Here is a 21,229-nt window from a genome sequence, read left to right as displayed (position 1 = left end):
GATGCTGGTGTGCGCGGATTTTTTTTAAGGTTAAAGTGTGCCGTGGCTCAGAAACAGTTGAAAAACACTGGTCTAGGGGTATGATTCTCGCTTTGGGTGCGAGAGGTCCCGGGTTCAAATCCCGGACGAGCCCCTTCAAGACAGATTATGGGTAATTGTCCACATCTGAACAAAAGGACAAGATGCTCCATTATTTCTTTGTATCTAAGTAACAGCACATGGCAATTACCATAACTGACCACAATACCAGGCACACCTGTGAAACTACTCTCTAATGAGATATTATCACAAAAATCAAGCTAAATGTGTGTTAGCGGCCAAAGACCACACCCAATGCCAATCTAGTGAACAAAGAACAAGTAATTCCATTGTATTTCAAAATTCAATCAATGTATTTCTAATAGAGACTTGTCTGATATAATGCATCTGGATTTCTTCTATGACAATTGGATGGGACAGTCAGAATTGAACTTTGATTTGACAAAAGTATGCTTCTATTTTGCCTTGAAAAAATGATTTTGTCTAGAGATTGTGTTGCAGGGGATATTTTTTCCAAAACCTCCCACTCCTTTTTAGGGTCAAGTGGTTACTGGAGTCTATCCCAGCCAGCTTTGGTGACAGGTAGAGTACACAATGAATGGAGTCAATATAATGATGATGAAGATAAAAATGTAGTGTTCTCGTAAATCACTAAATGGATAGTGCATGTGCAGTCACATGTTTCTGTTTGGTCAAAAATCTTTCTGCGTTCTTAAATTTGTTGCTTGTTGGTCTAGGGGTATGATTCTCGCTTTGGGTGCGAGAGGTCCCGGGTTCAAATCCCGGACGAGCCCCTTCAAGACAGATTATGGGTAATTGTCCACATCTGAACAAAAGGACAAGGTGCTCCATTATTTCTTTGTATCTAAGTAACAGCACATGGCAATTACCATAACTGACCACAATACCAGGCACACCTGTGAAACTACTCTCTAATGAGATATTATCCCACAAGACCGGGGCTAAATGTACATTACTGGACAAAGACCGAGGGGTCGGCAACCCAAATTGTTGAAAGAGCCAAATTGGACAAACAAAACAAAAATGTCTGGACCCGCAAAATATTAAAAGCCCTATTTAAGCCTTATAAGGAAGGCAACACATGCAATATTTAGCTATATTAGCCTACTATCAAAATGACTAGGTTGGCTACAAATACATAATTAGCATTCATGATTTAATGTTAATTTGCCCTGCAGTGCATTCTGCGGAGAATGACGCGCCACGTGACTGCTTTACAAGTTTAATTTGATAACAATATTAATGAATTATGTTTCATTCCTTTGATAAAATTTAAAAAATGCAATAAAGAAATCAGATTTTTGATGTCATTTTTATTTTGAGGCACAAAAACAACAACAAAATGGAAGGTGCATAACGTGCCCTTTCTCTGGGGACTAAACAGAGTGCCATAAAACGCAGCCTGCTTTTATAAAAGAAAACAGCAGCCTTTTGAAAAGGTAAAGTATAAAAAATCAAATTAAAAAAGTTACGTTTGATTTCTGTGCCAAGCAAGTCAGTGCACGGAAGAAAAAAAAAAGCAGGAGCCTCCTCTTCTCTTTTGACACGCAACCACCGCAGCTGTCCTCAGACCTGAACAACAAAACACAATAATGTCCCTAAGTGTCATTCCAAATATATACTGACAAAATAAGACATCACTATTTAAAAGCAACTTTGTTACTGAATATATGCCTATGACAGGATTGTGTTCTTACCCGCTTAATGTGACTTCTGTTTTCGGACATCACTGGTCAGCTTCTCAACATCGGGCATTTAAGATGTAACTTTAATCTTCACGCAGGACTGCAAGCTGTCATCTGTGAGGCGGGTGCGATACTTTGATTTGATGTAGTTCATGTTTGAAAATATCTGCTTGCACAGGTATGTTGATCCAAATACCCCAAAAGCATAGGTTTTCATGTTCCTATAGCTGTCAGGAAGAGCATTCCACGTGTCATAGACAAGTTTCTCGGGTGTTGGGAGGCTTTGAATTTCACTCCACTTGTGGCTTTGGCCAAGCTGGGCTTTCTGGCGAGTGACGTCTTCAAGCTCGGCTGTCAGACGTTTGAATTTGGACACCCATCAATCTTGGTCGGCTATATCAGCCATTTCCATTTCAAGGTCAGCTTGATTTACTCCTGGAATTGTGCTCAACGAGGACGGATCGATCTCCAGGGGTGTGACAGGAAAAGAGAGTGTCATTTGACATGACAGAAAAACGCAACAGGTCACAAAATACTCCATCATCAGATTTAGGTTTTCCAGCGACATTGACCATTAGTTCTGTAATAAATGCAAACTTTTAAACCAAAGGCACACTTTATTCAACAGTCAGTACTTTCTAGTTACTACATGGAGAACAGGAGGAAAGTTCATTGTACCATGTTGCTTAAAGCTCAGCAGTTCTAACTTTGAATACAGTAAATCAGCAGCACTCGAAAAAGACAACTTTTATCGTTTTAGATGTGCTCATTGTTTTCTTAAGAATTCATGAATCAAAGTAAGCTTAAAATGTAGGATGAAAACTGCATGAACTTTCCAACAGAACAAGAAAAAAGACAGAATACAGTTGGACAAAACTGCTTTTACAGCAAATCAGCTTCTGTCGAAATTCACAACCCGACATCCCACATATGCATACAAAAGGGCTAAAATGTAAGCAAAAGAAAAAAACTACCCTTTGTGTTGACCTTTTTTGTTTTTTCCAAAAACAAAAGTTACTTAAATGTAAATGTACTTTACTCACCGTTGCTTTAACTAGTTATTCTTTTCGTGTAACTTTCTTCATTCATCATAAAGCCTAGGTAACAGTCAAATGAAAACTAAAATGTCTTTACCTAAATACTGCTTGCTTTTGTTTTGTATATTTCATGAACAACATTAGCAGAATATTTAAAGGAAAAATACTTCTAATGGGTCAACTATTAGTTTTTATTAGTGTAAACATTAAACAACAGAAAAAGTCAAAGGAATGCACAGATAATGTCTCAGTTGAAGACTGACGGCAAAGAAAACTAAACTTGGTCCAGTTAATCACATGTAATGTTGAGCTCTTTCTCTGCTGAAACAACGTTTTGAATGTTCGTTACCTTCGATACAACAAGACTACAAACTTATGATACAAACTTAAATTCAGCGAATTTCTCTTTTAAATCTTCCTCCGTTGGCATTAAAATAATTGTTTACACGTTTGTCAGCTTCTAACTCTGCAAATGTGAGATTTACATTTTAGTTTTAACCAAAATTTTGTTTAAATCTGTTAAATGTTTTTCACGTTCATCAGCTTCAAAACAAATCAAAGTTTTCTTCATTCTGTTGTCACGAAAATCATTTTTTGGGACATAAGTTAGCTTCAAAGCCACCGCACTAAATTAAGTTTGGATTAAAAAAATTCCCCATTTCACTTTTCATCTGTTGGCATGGAAACAATGCTTTGAACATTCGTCCGCTTCGAAACCACAACACTGCAAACTTGTGATACAGATTTAAATTCGACCAAATTTCGGTTGAAATTTTCCTCTTTTGGCACAGAAATAATTGTTTAAACATTCTTAGCTTCAAAACCAGCAGACTACAAACTTAAAATGCAAGTTTAAGTTTTATATTTCCCCTCTGTTGGCACGGAAATCATTTTTAGAGCATTTACTTTTCTACACAAATGGATTCGTAATTAGGACTTGGAACACTCCAGTGGTCAGCAGAGGCCATTGCTCTTTCCTCTTTCACTGTTTCAGAACAGGCAGTTCCCTGGGTTTAAAGAAGGCTTGAGCCATCCCCATGGCAAAGATGTACACTTTAGAATCCACCATTATTTTCTCTTTCTGCAGCAGATCTATAGAAAGAAAAGCAGGGGGGTTTGGGTTTTTTTTTCTCAAACAGTCAAATTCAAAGAAAATTCAAAGCAGGAAAGCTCACCGTTAATCTTTGTCTGGATTTCGTCAAGCGGTAAAAGGATAACTTCAACAAACTCTGGAATAGAGAAGGCCTCTTTTAGAATTTACATTACAGAATATTAGCTATGTGTAAATTAAAGCAGCGTTCTTACCGCCGTCTCCTGTGGAAGAGAACAAGAGAATGAGATCACCAGCTGCTTTACAGACATTTAAATGTATTGCACATGTTGATGTGAACAGAAAAATGGTTTTATGGCATGGAGGATCACCTTATTTGATTTTTTTTTTTTGATTTTTTTTAAATGTACCATGTTTTTATAGTTTAGGTCGCATTTTTTTGGGATAATTTGGCAATGGGATGCGACTTATAATCAGGAGCGACTTATATGTGATTTTAAGACAAATGCATCTAGACTAATATTAATGTATGTTCCCACTAACAACCACTAGAGGGTACTGTAGATGTGTGTCTCTGTATTTGCAACACAGAAGAAGAAGTGCACCCAAAACAAACACGGGTAATGTCCGATTTACATCCCTAATTCCTACGTACTAAAAAACTATATCACGCGGGACTATCTTGTATTTTGGAATTAAAAGCAATTCGAACACCATGCTTTTTTTAAACAGGAAATTTGATATCACCAATTTCACGAAGTGAAAGTTGTATCAATACGGGCATATTACGACAGCTATCTTTAAATTCAGTGTGTTCTGATGATCTAAATGTTGGTTTATTTAAATAAAACAACACACATTTAAACACAAACATGGTTCAAACGCAATGCATTGTGGTCTATATTCTCGAACCAATTTTGGAATTGTAGATTTGGACAGAACTACAAAACGGCGAGTGCACTTTAGAGGGAGTAGTGAAGATTTTTCTTATTTCCATAGAGAATACATTTTTAATTTTTCCTTCCTCTGACTGATGCGGGACAGCAGGTCGTCAAACTGGGTCACACACAGACGGAAGTACCGCTGAAAGCGCCGTCATTGAGATGCAGCTCCTGCAGTAGACGGTGAACCCCACCGTACTGGAAGAGTCTCTGAAGGATCTCATGATCCATGTCTGGGATCATGAGATCCATGATTTATGATGCATTTTTGGGCCGGTGCGACTTACACTCCGGAGCGACTTGTAATCAGAAAAATACGGTGGGCTGGATTTTACCAGCCCACTCTCAAAGACAAAAGGATGATTTATGCCTTTCCCATTTAAACTTTAAACCAAAAATTAATAAGTGCTTGTTTTTGTGTTTAGCTTAAAAAAAGTGATCTAGCAGTAGATAAAGTGTATTTAGTGCCAAATTTGTCTCAAGTTTGATGAAACAAGAAATAACGGAAAAGCAAATAGACAGGAACAGCAAGGCTTGCACCTTGTTTGTTTCCCCATTTGTTTGGGCCTCCTAGATATTCTTTCATGTTTATGGTTTAATGCTGGAGTTTTCAAAACAGAGGAATCCAACCAATATATTAGATGTATCCTCACAGCAAACCAGTTTTCACCGATCTGCACAGGTGGTTTGGCAGAGATTTTTACGCCGGATGCCCTTCCTGACACAACCCTGTATTTTATCCGGGCTGGGGACCGGCACAGGGAGACCCAGCCTCGGGCCCCCCTGCAGCTAAATAAATAGACAGTCATGCGAAGCCCAATGCAAGTTGGGACTTTCTGTTATCATCTCTGAGGCAAATATTTTAATAATATTGGGAAAAACTTTTTATAAGTCGTACCAACTATTCTCACGATTACTTCTATTCTTAGTCTTTATGTACATTTTGCACTATAAATTTTGAAAATACGTAACTTATCGCAACATCAACGTAGCTGGAAATCATTGTTAGCGGCACACTAAAAGCAGAAAACTATTTTATCGCGCATATTTTCCTGATGCCATGCAGCCGTAGACGTAAAATAGAACCTTCAAAACAGCAACGTGTGAGTATGGAAAAAAGCAGCGGCCCCCACCCAGCTCCTGTGTCGGGTGGATGTTCTCCCCATCGTCTCCGTTGATGTTGACCAGCACGATCTGAGTTGTGCAGTTGGACAGGCCGGGGTCAAGGCAGGTCACTGCAACACAACGCTGGCTTCATCAATAGAGCAAAACACACTTAACTATCAGGAGCTTTTACAGAGGATAAGCTCTGCCGTGTTTACCGAGGCCCTGCAACAGTCAGCTAATTAGATACGACTGAGTGGGGCGGCTAATGTAATCAAAGGCACAGTGACGATACCTGGAGTGACCCCCACTACTTCGCCTCTGTAGCCAGTTTCTTCCTTCAGCTCCCTCAGAGCCGTCATCTCTGCAGTTTCCCCTTCATCGATCAGTCCTGATCGCAGCAGAACAGAAACATTACGCTGCAAAAGTTCAAACTGCTCGGTGAACTCAGAGGAGCAGAGTCTGACCTGCAGGGAACTCCAGGGTGCAGCATCCCAGAGGAGGGCGGAACTGCTTCACCATCACCATGCAGTCTTTGTGGAGAGTCCGCTTCAGCACGGCGATGATTCCCACCCCTGCAGAGAGCCCGTCACGGTTCAGGGGAAATGTTTTCTACATTCTTATGAGACCCACACCAAAGCTGGAGTACAAAGGAAGTTTAAATGGACTGGATATGTTTTACGGGGAACAACGAGTTAATAAACCAAAGGATCAACATTAAAAAAAAAAAACTATGACTACTTGCCTTTGAGGGGTAATCTAAACCGGAGTTGTCAAAGTGCAAAAATGGCGTTCTTTTAAAAAAAAACACAATTTTTTTTTTTTGCCTTAAATGAATTTTCACTAATAAAATCATCAAATTTTGGTTTATTGAATCTTCATTTTCTGTAAAATACCTACAGGCATTTTCAAAATATGTTTAGATAGACTTCATGTTGGACTGTTTTAATGAAAAAAAAAAAAGATTTTCTGGAAAGCGAAAGCTAAAAAAATCTAAAATTGGACACAGACAAGATTAATTTTAAACTGGTGTGTGGCTTAAAATAAGGTTGGGAACCACTTTTGTAAGGCATATTCAATTCTTCCACCTCTGGAAATAACTTCTCGTCATCCCAAAGGGGAACATTCAAGGACGTTCTTATTGCAATGTCATGGTTTTTGGAAAATCTTTCATCAGAAAGTGCAGCAGAGGTTTATTTTGAAAGTCTACTTCCTGTGTTTCTTCAGCTCAGCAGGTCGAACGTCAGTCGAATTAGAGTGATGCATCGTGGGGAGTCAATTGTTAAATGACTGCAGCAGTCGCCAGGTTGGTTCAACAGAAAGCAGCTCATTCGGACACTTCTGTTAGGCGCTGCTGAATTGGACGTTAAACCCCAAACAACTCTGTCACGCCGCAAACAAAAGCAAAAGAGGCGTTTACCGTCTGCCTCTGTGTTCTTCTGCCGTGTGGTCCTTTTCACCGTCTCCCATGTTCTGGGAAAGGAAAATATATGAAGGGCAGAAGCGCTAAAATGGCTTTTCCCTTTCTTAAAGCTTGGATTCTACCTTGTGTTTCCTGCTGGATCCATGTAGGTGGTCTTCTCCAGCTTCACCCAGTTCCCTGATGCCATGAGCTGGAGCAGAAAGAGGATGAAGTCACTTAAAGACCAAATGACGGAGAAATGTAAGCTTAAAATTGCATTTGTGTGTATGTCTTTATTCAGATTCGCTGTGAATCAGGAGGAGACCAAAAAAAAGCAGTTGGAAAAAGGGCTTATTTGTGATGTAGGGGGGTCACAAACTTCCAGCTCCGAGCTCTCAGCAATAGGGAGGGGAAGGGGGGGCGGGGTCGCTCCACATTTACAGCTCCACCCACAACTGAATTTTACATGAACTACTGCCGCTCTTCAGAAACAACGTCCTAGAAAACCATACAGGTTTTTTTGTTTTTGGATAAAAACAGCAAAATTTTACCTGAAAGGCAACTAAGATCCGAGTGGGACATTTTAAAAAAGCTCTGATATTCTATGTGAGATCAAAAATATATAGATTTTATATTCAGCTAAAATCAGCAAAAATATTTCACTTTCAGCGCTTATGGCCAGAACAAAGAACACTGAAGTTTTTTTTTAAGTCCATCCACCTGACAATCAAAAAAAGTACCACCGATAAAGCAAATTAGAGTTCTGATAACATTTTAAGAAGCTAATATAAAAAAACAAAGTTTTGGTGAATAGAAATAAATAAAAAAAGCATTCAATGTGTGTTTTTTTTTTTAAATAGAAAAAAATAATAAAAAATGTTTCTTTGGGTGTAAAATCCAACGTTTAAAGGGTCTATATCATGCAAAATCATTTTTAGAGCTTTTAGTGAGGAACAGCCCCTTCCAAGAAGAATCTGTGCTGCCAGCCCCGCCCCCAGACTAACAGACACACCCACTTTCTCTGTGCAGCTAGCGGTGATTGGCTAAAACGCTTTTCCTTTTATATGAACAATGTGAACATCCATCTTTGTCCGCCGAGGCAGACTGTAGGATGACGTCATGAAATGGGCGCCACCCACAAGGAAAGAAAGGCGGAGCCTCAGAGATCGAGTCGTCTTACTTCTTGGCAGGAAAATATATCAAGAGAGAAACTAATATTTAATTAAAAAATGTATTATTTTGTGTGCCAAATATAATATACTATCATATATGTGGATTTTGTTTACTATAAAAGGCTTAAGAATAGCATAACAGGTAGAACCCACATATTAACCGTAGCCACAAATAATTCCAAATATGAATCCCGTGAGAGCAAAAGCAGGCTTTCCAACAGTTGAAGGTTTAATGCCTATAAATGTTGTTACACCAAGGAAATGATTGACTAAACACATTTATGTGTGTTCTGTGTCCAACATCTTGATCAAACTAGACTTTTAAAGACTCACTAAGTTTATCCCGATCAAGGTTGACGCCTCAGAACAGGACAAAGCTGTAGAATATAGTGCAAAACAGCCACAAGCTAAGAAAAATGGCCAACTCCACAAACTAAACTGGCTGCAGATAGTTGTAGAACAAGTTACCCATCATCCCCAAGTTCCTCTCTTCAGTGCGTCGACAAAGCAGTACGCTCTGTTTGAATTGAGGGGTGTCAGAATAAAGGGCCGGCGTCCAACATGTTTTCCAACCAACCTGCCATTGAAGTTCCGTATTGGCTTAACACACCTGATTCAGGTAACCAGCAGCAGGTGAGGCAGAGTTTCTGGAAAACCGGCAGAAGGCCGGCCGGCCCTCCAGGCCTGGAGTTCGACACCCCTGTAATCAATGACCATCTACTGGCAACATGAGATGTTTTTTACCCCCGTGTTTTGTAATAGCAGCATCTTCATGAGAAAACAGGGAAAAAGTGCCCCTCCCATCATCGTTTAATCTGCTGTTAAAGTGTTCTTACTCCCCAGTGGTCTTTTAATTATGATTATTATTCTTTTTAGCCCCTTTCTGCAGAGCGGCAGTAGTTTATTAGAAATTCCCATCTGAGCTATGGGTTCCGAGTAAGCCCGACTCCCCTTCCCATCATCCCTTTGTTTTCACTTTCTCCCTCACACCCCCAACCCAACGTTAGCGGTGCAACAAAAAAGGATAAATAAATATGGAAGCTATGCATCCGTACAGTCTGGAGCCAGATTCCAGCTCTGACCAGGAAAACAAAGAGCTTCATGGATCTAGACGTCGACGACTGGATGCATCAGAATGGAGCTGGTGTCTGGCTGTAGCTGTTTTTATGCTCCTGAATCACAATAATTTGAATAAAAAAATACTCAAAAGTGCCATTTTTACTGTAATTTTCATAATTTATGTCCTTCATCATGAGAATTATGCCACAAGAATTTGTGAAAAACAGAATTTTCACCTTTAAAATGTTCCTACAGATGTAAAAATCAATCCATGTTTGTTTGGGTGGGAGACATCTAAACCACAAAAACTAATCTTTCTAAGGCAAAATAAAGCAATAATTCTGTTTATAATGGACTAATTCTTTCAGAAACCTTTGTCTTAGATTTAGAATACCACAACAAGGTAATCCCAGATGGCCTAAACAGGAGAAAATTAACTTTAAAGTAAAATAATCAGTATATTTTGACATTATCACTATAACATCATTGTTCCTAAAAATAACTCTAATAAGTTTGTTTTGCATAAAATAAAATGTATTTTGTCTATTATTATAAATTAAATGTATAAAAATTATGTAAAATTCAAAAGAAAAAGACGGGTTTCTAACTGAGCTTGTCCTAAACTGTGAAAATACAAACATAAAATACTTTAAGATCAACTAAACATGACATATTAACTCTTGAAAATACTAGCAAACTTATTCTTTATTTTATTTTAATGGGATTTCAGAAAGTGACAGACCTTTAAAGCTCTTTAAAGCTTCAGCAAAGTTAAAAAATGTGGTTAGATATTTGAAACTGCAGCAAACAAAATGCATTTTTCAGGAACAAACAAAAGACCAACCTCTTCTTTGACGACATGTGGGGTTGTGGTCCCTTTGGTTTCTTCGGGATTACTCATTTTTACAGTTTGGACGACTGAAGAGGGAACATAAGAAGGTAGAAAGTTCAGAAACATCGCGCCATGATGCTCCTCCAGCTCTCACACAAAAACTCAAAGCTACAAGCACACAACCTCAGCGCTAACAGACAACAAGAACCAAAGAAAAGCCAACAAAACGTGTGCAAACTGTTCTGACAGCGCAACAACAGCAAGACGCTTTCGGGACCCCAGATCCCCAAAGACTAAGAGTTTTAAATTTTAGTAAACCCGAAAATCTGGAAACTAAACTCACGTGAAAGCTGGAACCAGTGGGAGAAGACAGTAAAAATAAAAAGGCGGCTCACTCCGTACCTCTTTCTGTTGTCGTGGAAAAGCAATTTTTATTGTTATTGTTTTTCCAAAATGTATTAAATTTGTGATTATAATATGCTATACGTTCTTTAATATAAATTGGTAATTATTCATATGTGTACCACGTTTTTTGGAACAAAAATAATAATAAGTGAAACGTCTTTACAATCAACGATCTATGCCCTGCGTTTCGTGAATATGAACTGCAGACCGGCGTGTCCCTTCTAAGACTGTCCCCTCTCAAGAATTCTTACACAATTCCTATTAACTCAAATATACATACAATACATACCGTCAATATTTTTTTATGATTTTAAACCCGTTTTAAATAACACATATAGAAATAAGTTAACAGCCTGTGGCGTAGTGTTGTTTAAATTGAAACACGGAACTGAGGTCAGGGGTGGGAAGATTTTAAGTGACGGACGTTTCCTGTACAGCATGAAGAAGGAGCAGGTTGTTAACTGTCAGTTTTCGGCTTGGTACCCGATTTTCAAAAAACATACGATAAAAAGGTGACTTTTTAAAAACTACTACACTTAGTGCTACTGTAAAAACCCGTTCTAGTGTTCACTTTCATAACAAAACGTCAAGCTGGCGTCTGTATTTCTTTAGTTCAATTGTTGAACTTATGATTCTAGTTTCCCTATATTATCACCTACAATTTGCACCTTAAATTATATTAATTCAAATGAATGTTGTGCCTGTTTTCTAGTTTAATTCTTCCATTGCCTCAGAATGTAATCGACTATTTACTGGACGATGGGACGCTGGTGGTTTCTGGGAGGTAAGATTAAAAAAATCCAACACAATTTATTTGCTCTGATGCGTTTAGGTGCAGTGGGAAATCTGAAGTTTAAAAGAACCCGGTTTTATATAATTTATTCTTTTTTTTCCAGTTTGTAGATGTCTTGGCTTTTAACTGGTTTAATCTTGTTTTTTTTAATCATATCTGCAGGGCTTGTGACTTTGCTTGCTAGATTTGTTTTGTATGCTCTTTTTCTCACATTCTGAAATAGTAAAGAACAAAAAGGGTCAATTATGTTTTTATTTTTGATGTGAAAACTCACTGAAACTCTCTTCTTATGAAAACCAAAAATCAAGTAATTTTCTGATCTCCTAAAGTATCAGATTATTCAAAAATGTAAACAGAAAAATCAATTGACCTGAACCCCAGAACACTTTCACTATGAGAAGTTACACCACCGCTTTTGCTGGGTAATTATTTTCCTGATATAATATACCCAACAAAAGGACTTGTCAGAAAAAAATGAGTGGTTTTCTTTTGTTTCAACGGTGGTATCTGCAGCAACATGAAAAAGATAAACAGGAAGTTTCTAAAAACGTGCTCAAAAATTACTGAAAAACTGGGAATTTGAGAACAAAAAAAATTCCTAAAAATAATCAAAAGATACTAGAAATGTTGTCGTTGGTCCGGCCGTTCCTGGGACATGTGAGACTTCCCTGGGGAAGGCACAGACTCCTTCACACACGACATACTGAAATTCATGTAAATAGTTATGTTTGGGTGAAAATGACCCGGCGATGGCGCTTTGGGGTTTGGAGATGTAAAATGAATATGCCTTTGTTTCTCACCAATAACTAGACTTGTGTATATTTCTGCAAATTCCGTCTTGTTCTTTCTCGTCTGAGGATTTGTGAAAGGAAACAAAAATAACAGCAAAGGGTTATTACCATGTGAGTGGAAAGAAGATGAAGGACGGGATGAATCCTTTTCTCTTCATGGCTTCATGGCTTCATGCAGCCTCCTAAAAGATCTAAAAGGAAGTTGTTTTTTTACATTGAAATGAGGATCGGCCCCTTGAGTGAAACATATGTTAGCATGTGGATGTACGTCTGTATGGAATGATATTACACCAGCTAGAATTTCAATTAAAATTGATAATTAAAAAAAAGATAATGATAAAAAAATTAATGTATCATTCCACTTTAAATTAGAAATAAGTTAAACCTGAGAAGGCCAAAGCTGCTTTTTCTGGATTCATTTTCAGTAAAAATATAAATAAGCGAATGTAATTTATCAAATCCAATGAAATTATTTCCGCCTTTTTTACGTTCTTTCAGTAAAAAAACAAAAATAACAGCCTTTAGTTTAGTTAGTGTTTTATGAAAAAAAAAGATAATTCTGTAAATGACATCTTTGTTCAGTTGAAACAGCTAACGATAGAAAAACTTTTTCCAAAAACCAGTTTTGGATGAAAATATATTCGTCTTTTTTGAATTATTTTGAATTGTAAACCTCTGAATCCAATTTGAATTCATGTAAATAATTTTAAACCTAGTTGTGTTTAATCAGCAGGTCATAATCCAATCTGGTGCTAAAATAGTTAATAATAGTTTTAAGGTTTGTTTGTTTTAGTCCAAAGTCTACTGAACGTGGAAGCAAATGCTCATCTAAGCACAGTTTTATTGTTGGTTCATTCATCAGAGACCCACTCTGATGAAAATTGTGTTTTTGGTGTTTTGTAGCATTTTTCTCATCATGATGGACACATAGAAAGAAAATTGGGCTTAATATTCTGAGCATTTCTTTATTCCGATCGTTGTGAATCGGGGAAAAAGCTCTTAGATGTGACGTAGGCGCAATCAGCAGGCCGCCATCTCCCCGCTCCGCTCCATTCTGATGCATCTTCCAGACAGACGGATCCACGGACGTCTCCGTTTTCCTGGTCTCAGTTTAAACCTGTTAGGATGGATAGATCTCTATTGCTCGCCATTTTTGTGGCGCCGCCATTGTTAGTTTGGGAGTTTGAGGAGCTGTAAGCTAAATGGGTCTCAGCAAAGGTGAGGGGAAGGGGGGCGGGCTTGCCTCCCACGCCAATGGTCCCACCCACAACTCAGCAGGGAATTTCTCAATGAACTTGTGCGGAAACGATCTTGGAATTGAAAGAGCACTGGGAACGCTTTGAAAAAGGATCTAAGGATGATGGGAGCGGGACTTCAAACGTGTTTCACAAACGTTTGCCTTTCCTCTCCCGTCAGTGATCAGAACACGCAGCCGAGGCACACGGACAACAGCGACTCAGAGGACCAGGAGGACGTGCAGGTGGGATCACGCTTCGGCTTTAGACCAAAAATGAAACTCTCCAGTCTTTGATAACCGAGCAGAACAACTAATTGTTCAGCTAAAACCTTCTTCTTTTTCTTTCTCCTTCCTTCTAGTGGTCAGATGATGAAACGACAACAACAGTGACAGTAAGTTCATTTGTCTGCTCTGCTGTTCTGCACAGAGGTCACCTGACATCGGTGGATGATGATGATGATGAGGAGGAGGAGGGGGAGGAGGAAGAGGAAGGAAGGTTCAGTTAAACACCAGAGTTTCAATTCATAGAAGAAACTCCATCAAATGTCTGCTAGTGACTGACTGGTGATACTTTTACTGAAAATATTGGAAACCAATTACTGGTAACTTCTTACTGATAAATAGTTTTCTTAAGCAAATTTCATAATACTAAAAACAAATGTCATTAAAAAAAATCCCCACCTACTCATGGCGTGCTGTGGTGTTGCTAAGGGAAACACGCACAACTCACTGGTCACATGACTGATGGAGTAGTTCAATATGCTGCAGGCTGGGAGGTATTTTGGCCCAAAATACTGGATTAACTCACCAAAAGATAAAAATAAAGTCTAGAAATGACACATTTTCTCATTTATTCATTAATAATCTTTAGTAGAGTAGTCCGAACCAGAATTACTGTATTTTGATACCTTGGTAATGATCCTCCCATCAGTAGTTCCTGTTTTCTGAGCACTTTATAAAAACCTAACAAAGATCAATACTTGTAAAATATCTGTTTACTGTTGGTGCATGTTATGGATTTAATAAAATCATCCAAAGTGTCTTTAGATGTACCAAAGGCTGCACTCTATCAGCTGCTGCCCGTCATTTTAAGATGTCGCTTGTGACTCCGCCCACTTTCTGACTCTAGGTGGCGCTGTTGTTCCAAACAAGCAGCTGCTACCCCATGCTAAAGACAAATCTGACTGTAAGACAAAATGAAAGGATTTCTCTACCAAATTTAAATAAAGTGAAGGCAACTCAGAAGAAAATAAGACATTTATTAGTTGCCTTCAGTGAAAATAAAAAATCTGGCTCTTCTTTATTTCTTGTTTATTTACCATCAGAATTAAAGTCGGCCAACTGGCAAAAGACGAGATGCTTCATTAGAATCTGTTGCTAAAGATGATCTTTATTCATGGCGGTTACTTTGACAGGCTCCAGAGTTCCCAGAATTCACCTCCAAAGTGCTGGAGGCCATAAACTCTCTGGGCGGACGCGTCTTCCCCAAACTCAACTGGAGCGCTCCGCGGGTAAAGCGTCCGTCCTCCGTGTGAGCGGTGGCTCCGCAGCCGCACCAAAGGCCGGGGGTTCACGCCGTCTGTTTTCCTCCCAGGACGCCAACTGGATCGCCCTGAACAGCTCGCTGCAGTGCTGCAGCCTCGCCGACATTTTCCTGCTCTTCAAAAGCTCCGACTTCATCACCCACGACCTCACGCAGCCGTAAGACCCCGACCCAGCATCTTCGCCATCAATGGTCTGAATCCCTCCGGGAAGAGACTTGAGCTGCTCGGATGTGATGAAAATCTGTCGTTTTTGTGACTACAGGACAAACATCATAAACTAGTCTTTAATCGATAAAGAATATTTCTTTAGGTTTTGTTTTGTTTCTGCAGGTTCCTTCAGTGCAGCGACCAGGACTCCCCTGATCCAGTCATCAAATATGAGGTATTTCAATGGGGTCATGCAGACCCCATTGAAAACATATGGACGTTCCACTCTGATCATCTTTTTAACTGGTATCAAAGACAGCTGTCTTTTTGATTTTAATGCTCATGTCGTTTTCAGGCATAATAATAAAAAAAACTAAACCTGTCATTCTCTAGGACATAGTTTCTGCAGTGCGTTCATTGGAAATTCACATCTGACTTGTGCGGGGGGGGACACAACAACCCCACCCCCTTTCCCCTCCCCATTGCTGAGAGCTCTCCGTTTACACTCTCTGATAGCTTCCAGCCCCTCACACCCCCAACGTAACATTGCAGGTGCAACAAAAATGGCAGCAATATCCGATCAATCCAGCCGTGCAGTTCAGGTCCAGATTCCGGACCAGGAAAACAAAGATGGATCCGTTTGTCTGACAGTGGATGCATCAGAATGGAGCAGAGCGGGGAGGCCGTGCACCGCCGGCTGTAGCTTCAGCTCCTAGCGTTTCCAAACGGCATTTTTAGTGTTCAAAACACACAGTCATCCGACAGAAGTGTCCCTTGTCGTAACATTTGTGTTTTTGAAAGTCCCTGCTCCCTCACGTTTGTTCTAAACGTTTAAAAGCAAGAACATTGTAGTCCATCAAAGAGATTTACAATTTATTGTGTGCTTTTTCAATCTGAAAAAATACATTTGAAAAAAAAAAAGGTGGGTCTTTAAGCGGTTTTATACCATGGACTCAGTTCTGATTGGCTGCATAATTAAAAGTTGTCAGTGGTTGAAGTCACTTCCTGTGAACAAACGCCTTGAAAAATCCCATGAAAGAGCTGCAGTTAAAAGAAGAGATCCCAGTGTTTAACACCTACCTGCTTTTTGGACGTGTTGCTACTGCTAAACGTTTAAAAAATTGCTCCTTAACCAGTAAAATAACTAATTTCAACAAACGATTTTGTCTTTCACTTTGGAAAAGTTCCCTCCAACTAGTTTGACAAACTCTTGATTTTGGGTTTTATGTCGTTTGAACCTTTATGACTTCAGGGTTGTCCCAAAGCGATTTTAAAGCCGTATTCTCGGCTTTGTGCTGCTTAATCTTCTGCAGAAGCTCAGGTCTGCCTCTCAGGTGTGTAAGTGTGACCGTCTGAATGTTCCTCTGTCCTCAGCTGGTGTTGAGGAAGTGGAGCGAGCTGATTCCTGGAGGAGAGTTTCGCTGCTTCGTCAAGGAGAACAAGCTCATCGGTAAATGCACCTCTTTTTTTTTTTAAGCCGCTCTGTGAACGCCAGCCCGGTCAATTTGGACGCCAGCAGAGCTCGGAGGCTGATGCTGGCGAGGTTGAGCCGTGCGGGTTCATGTAGGAGTAATTATAGAAATCAATTTGAGCTGCGCTGACGGCCTTTCTGTGTGAACTGGCAGCCATTTCCCAGAGAGACTACACCCAGTATTACCCTCACATCCTGACCCAGGAGGAGCAGGTCTCTCAGGCCATACAGGACTTCTTCAGCCAGAACGTCCAGTACAACTTCCTGGATGAAGACTGTGAGGATTTATTCTGCTTTCACATGTTTAATGTCGATCATTTGCTGCTTTTCTGTTGGATTGGAACGTTGTTCATGTCAAACTTCGTGTTCTCTTCATCTTTGCAGTTGTGTTTGACGTTTACAGGGACAGCCAGGTAAATCACCGTCAAATATATGCTGGAAAATAAAAACTGTTTGGGTTTTTGAGCTGGCATGTGAAGCGGTGTGACGTTTCGGCAGGGGAAGGTGTGGCTCATTGACCTCAACCCTTTTGGAGAGGTGACGGACTCTCTGCTCTTCACCTGGGACGAGCTGACGTCAGGCGGAGAAGTGGCCCAACAGCAGCAGGTGACCTTTGACCCCAGCGTATTTAGTTGGGTCTGATTCTTCTCCGGAGCCGGGCCATGGCCGACCCGCTTTATGCTCGTGTGCAGGAAGGGCCGACGTTCCGCTTCACGACCAGCGAGGTGACGGTGCAGCCCAGTCCTTGTCTGAGCTACAGGATCCCACGAGACTTTGTCGACCTTTCCGCCGGAGAAGACGCCTACAAACTCATTGATTTTCTCAAACTGGTAGGTTTTACTTTCTCCTACAGTCAGTCACACGAAAACCGCCATGAAAGAAAAAAAAAACCCACAAGTCCAGAACAAAATGGGAAAAAACAACCAGGCATCATTTAGGGAAACCCGACTTTCTTTATTCACTGGTATCCGTTTTCCCAAACGGAGTCTCCATTTTGGGCTGAAGGTGCGTCTCTTAACCTGTTTTCTGTTGAGGAAAAGCTCTAATTCCTCTCCTCTTTATGTTTTTTTGAACTCTCCATTTGGGACCAGCTCTTTGTGGCCCAACATAGAATTTTTGTCAAGTAGATAATCAAAAGGTATCAGTGTTTCCAAAGAGAAGTAAATAAAGAAATCAAAGTATTTTTGTTTATAACCTCCAACTGAGTAGAGACTTTTTTCATTGAGTTAAAGCAAATAGCCTTTTGCAGGGGGCGGGGGGGTTAAGTCATCTCTTTTTATTTACAGGTTGTTTTTGTTTATTTTGCTTTATTAGCCGGTGGTTCCACCAATGAGTGAAGCCAAAGGAGTTTGAAACTTTGTCCCTCCCAGTTGCCGATACCAGAGGCAAACTGCGGTCAATGTGCTGGTCTACTTTAGGCTTCATTTAGGCAATCAATCACTTTATTCGTCTCCCCGCAGCAATTTAAAGAACGGCCATTTAAAGCTGCTTAAAATAGACCCGGGAGTAAGAAATAACCTCTATGCACAACCCTATGGGGGACGCCAGAGATTATCCATTCAGTGTCTGTTTTTAGTGAGGAGATGAAACATTTGCAAGAACTTCAGTCTTTGTTTCTAACAACCTGTTTTGTGAAAGTCAAGTAAACAAACTGATGCCTCAATCACACAAGAAAGGTAGTTTGCCATTTCACAGTGGGTGGAGTGTCCCTGCCCCAGATGGAGGAGTTTAAATGTCTGGGGGTCTTGTTCACGAGTGAGGGAAGACCGGAGCGGAGCGGCGTCCGTGGTTATGTGGTCGCTGTATCGGTCCGTTGTGGTGAAGAGAGAGCTGAGCCAGAAAGCAAAGCTCTCAATTTACCGGTCCATCTTCGTTCCAATACTCACCTATGGTCATGAGCTATGGGTCACGACCCAAAGAACCAGGTCCTGAATACAAGCGGCTGAAATGAACTTCCTATGTAGGGGGGCTGGGCGCTCCCTTAGAGGTAGGGGGAGGAGCTTGGTCACCGACGGAGAGCTCGGAGTAGAACCGCTTCTCCTCCACATCCAAAGGAGCCAGTTGAGGTGGCTCGGGCATCTAGTCCGGATGCCGCCTGGACGCCACCTGGACGCCTCCCTGGGGAGGTGTTCCGGGCATCTCCCACTGGGCGGAGGCCCCGGGGAAGACCCAGGACACGCTGGAGAGACTACGTCTCTCGGCTGGCCTGGGAACGCCTCTGGGTCCCCCCCAAAGGAGCTGAAGGAAGTGGGCGGAGAGAAGGAAGTCTGGGCATCTTTGTTGGACTGCTGCCCCCGCGGCCTGGTCCTGGGAAGAATGAGCTTCAACCAGAGGCGGTCCTCGGGCAAGACCCTTCAAACTACTGTCTAACGATTTGGCCACAAGGCGGGCCCCAAGTCTGGGTTCTCCCTGTGCCGGTCCCCAGCCCGGATAAAATTCAGGGATGCGTCTGGAAAGGCAGCCGGCGTAGAAATCTGTGCCGAATCTGTGAAAAAGCTGATTGGCTGTGGAGACCCTTGAAGTCCCACAAGTTCTACTGGATTTTACGAGTTCAAAACGTTGACTCTAAAAATAAGGCACATCCTTGCTTGCTTACAAAATTCTTTCACTTTCCCTTATGAAGCCTGTTTCGTTTTTGTCGTACTTGTATCCAATGTTTGTGCTTGAAGCTAAACGTCTTCATTCAAAACGCGAATCATTGATCACGGATGACATATTCACGTGTCATGAATGGAGTGGGACATGAGATAGGAGTAGCCCTCTTTGGACCGACAAGTCGGTCCAAAGAGGGCTACTCCTATCTCATGTCCCACTCCATTCATTTTTTTTGATTTATTGTAAAATGGTTTTTTTTTTTAAATCAGAATGATGCCGAGTTTAGCCAAAGTCAAAAAGCCTCCGTTGTTTTCTAGGACCTAGTTTCTGCAGAGTGGCAGTAGTTTATTAGAAATTTGTCTCTGAGCTGTGGGCGGGAAAAGTTGGTGAGGAGCAGCCCCTCCCCCACCTTTCCCCTCCCCTCCCCATTGCTAAAGGCTCTCCGGCGAGCAATATCGGAGCTATCCAGCCCAACAGTTTGAAGCCAAATTTCACGTCAGACGAGGAAAATGAAAGACGAATGGATACATCGGAATGGAGCAGAGCAGGGAGCTCGCCGAGCGTACTTCCCATCTTTTTCAAACTGCATTCTTTCCGTCTGCTCCTGATTCACAAGAACTGGAACAAACAAATGATCTGAAATGTAATTTTGAGCTTATTTTGTTTCTTATACATGTCCTTCATCATAAGAACATATGTAGAAACACACCATTTTTTATTGAAGTGGGTCTTTAAAAATAAAAAAATAAAAACCTTTCGGTAAAAGTTTGTTTGCTTTTTCATCCCACAGAGGAAAAACCAACAGGAGGATTCAGAAGAGGAGGAAGAGGAGGGGAATGCTCCACCGTGACTTCAGCACACAGTGCTGCATGCGTGAAGGGCCTCCACCTTCGTCCTTTCTTTATGTTTTGACCGCCCTCCTCTGAACTGGTGCTCTGATTCATTCCCGTGGCTCCAGATGAACATGCAACACTGTAGAATCATGTTTACCCCCCCCCCCCCATGTCATTTCCTGTCTGTGACACTGCAACAGAGGTCTCTGCAGAGTTGATTTTTTTTTTTCCCACTGAAATGTTTTCCTTCGTCTGCAATAAAATCCCACCTTGTCTTATTTGTCTTCTTCTTTTACTCCTTTAATCAACTCTTACATCTTTTATTGCTAATAAACCTATATTTTATCTTTGACACGCTCCAGGCTCTTGTGTCCGCTTTTATTTCTCCCATCATGCATTTCCTTTTACTCAAGGAAAAAACCCAAAGGTGTCTGTAAACTACTTGCAGTGAACTAGTACATTAGAAATTGATTGAGCTTTTACGCAACAGTTCTCATTAAGCCGGGAGCTAAATGAACTGTGGACGCGTGACACGCATTCATCCCTCCTCCTCCTCCGCTGGATTGATGGAGCAATTACAGGGAGCTGCTGTGCTTCCACTTACCGCTCCCCGGGTGAACTGCTGGGGACAGGAAATGGCCTGCGAGACTGGAAGTGAGGGAAATGTTGAGCATCCATCATCATTTTAGGAGAAGAATTCGGTCTGCAGACGGGACATAAATATGAGGAGGAGGAGGCATCCGATCAGATGAGCTCCTCCGATGGAAACTCCACCATCTCTGTGACGACTAATCCTCCCGACTCTCAGCAGGCTTCAAGGAATCTTAAAAAATACATACAAATATTACATAGTGTGGTGGTCTTGCATACAAATGATGCTTTATTAAATGTGCAATTGTACACTCTAAAAAGAAAAAAGTTGATCCAACTTAATTGAATCACTTCAATTGGTAACACAATTTTTTATGGCCATCAAACTCAATTTGATAAGTTGATTAACTAAAAAAAAATTACATTTTGTTTATACAATTTAAATTGACACAGTTTTTAAAAGTTTCAACCAATGAGCC

General features: G+C 40.7%; 2 protein-coding genes and 1 non-coding gene across 5 annotated transcripts; 2 read left to right on the top strand and 1 right to left on the bottom strand.

The window, feature by feature from the left end:
• Window positions 1–761: 761 nt before the first annotated feature.
• Window positions 762–833, top strand: trnap-ugg. Its single transcript has one exon. It is a non-coding gene; the product is annotated as a tRNA-Pro (tRNA).
• A 1,509-nt stretch (window positions 834–2,342) lies between these two features.
• On the bottom strand, window positions 2,343–10,810 carry nudt5 (nudix hydrolase 5). 3 transcript variants are annotated; one of them, XM_004086953.4, is made up of 10 exons: window positions 10,687–10,810; window positions 10,356–10,429; window positions 7,424–7,491; window positions 7,299–7,351; window positions 6,346–6,453; window positions 6,174–6,269; window positions 5,908–6,009; window positions 4,088–4,096; window positions 3,958–4,011; window positions 2,343–3,874 (listed from the first exon to the last, which is right to left on the bottom strand). In XM_004086953.4, the coding sequence occupies exons 2-10, from the start codon at window positions 10,410–10,412 to the stop codon at window positions 3,765–3,767; spliced, it is 657 nt and encodes a 218-aa protein (XP_004087001.1). In that variant the 5' UTR covers window positions 10,413–10,429; window positions 10,687–10,810; the 3' UTR covers window positions 2,343–3,764. The 3 variants fall into 3 exon arrangements, with proteins under 3 accessions (XP_004087001.1, XP_004087002.1, XP_011471976.1); XM_004086954.4 differs by lacking the exon at window positions 10,687–10,810 and adding an exon at window positions 10,527–10,664; XM_011473674.3 differs by lacking the exon at window positions 10,687–10,810 and having other exon boundaries at window positions 10,356–10,663.
• A 328-nt stretch (window positions 10,811–11,138) lies between these two features.
• On the top strand, window positions 11,139–20,516 carry cdc123 (cell division cycle 123). Its single transcript, XM_004086951.4, has 13 exons — window positions 11,139–11,260; window positions 11,461–11,532; window positions 13,749–13,812; window positions 13,929–13,961; window positions 14,985–15,080; window positions 15,164–15,270; window positions 15,444–15,495; window positions 16,635–16,710; window positions 16,886–17,008; window positions 17,116–17,144; window positions 17,230–17,337; window positions 17,424–17,561; window positions 20,117–20,516. The coding sequence occupies exons 1-13, from the start codon at window positions 11,187–11,189 to the stop codon at window positions 20,174–20,176; spliced, it is 1,032 nt and encodes a 343-aa protein (XP_004086999.1). The 5' UTR covers window positions 11,139–11,186; the 3' UTR covers window positions 20,177–20,516.
• The last annotated feature ends 713 nt before the right edge of the window (window positions 20,517–21,229 follow it).

This window comes from Oryzias latipes, chromosome 23 (assembly GCF_002234675.1).
Source record: "Oryzias latipes chromosome 23, ASM223467v1".
In the NCBI taxonomy this organism is placed as follows: domain Eukaryota; kingdom Metazoa; phylum Chordata; class Actinopteri; order Beloniformes; family Adrianichthyidae; genus Oryzias; species Oryzias latipes.
This window is presented reverse-complemented; position numbering and strand designations above follow the sequence as displayed.

Coding starts and splice junctions, on each gene's coding strand:
- nudt5 (XM_011473674.3), bottom strand. CDS start 10,469: ATGTTTCTGAACTTTCTACCTTCTTATGTTCCCTCTTCAGTCGTCCAA. Junction 6,270..6,345: donor CACCCTGGAGTTCCCTGCAG/GTCAGACTCTGC, acceptor TGCTGCGATCAG/GACTGATCGATGAAGGGGAA. Junction 6,010..6,173: donor AGTAGTGGGGGTCACTCCAG/GTATCGTCACTG, acceptor GTTGTGTTGCAG/TGACCTGCCTTGACCCCGGC.
- cdc123 (XM_004086951.4), top strand. CDS start 11,187: ATGAAGAAGGAGCAGGTTGTTAACTGTCAGTTTTCGGCTTGGTACCCG. Junction 11,261..11,460: donor AAAAAACATACGATAAAAAG/GTGACTTTTTAA, acceptor CCTGTTTTCTAG/TTTAATTCTTCCATTGCCTC. Junction 15,496..16,634: donor ATCCAGTCATCAAATATGAG/GTATTTCAATGG, acceptor CTCTGTCCTCAG/CTGGTGTTGAGGAAGTGGAG.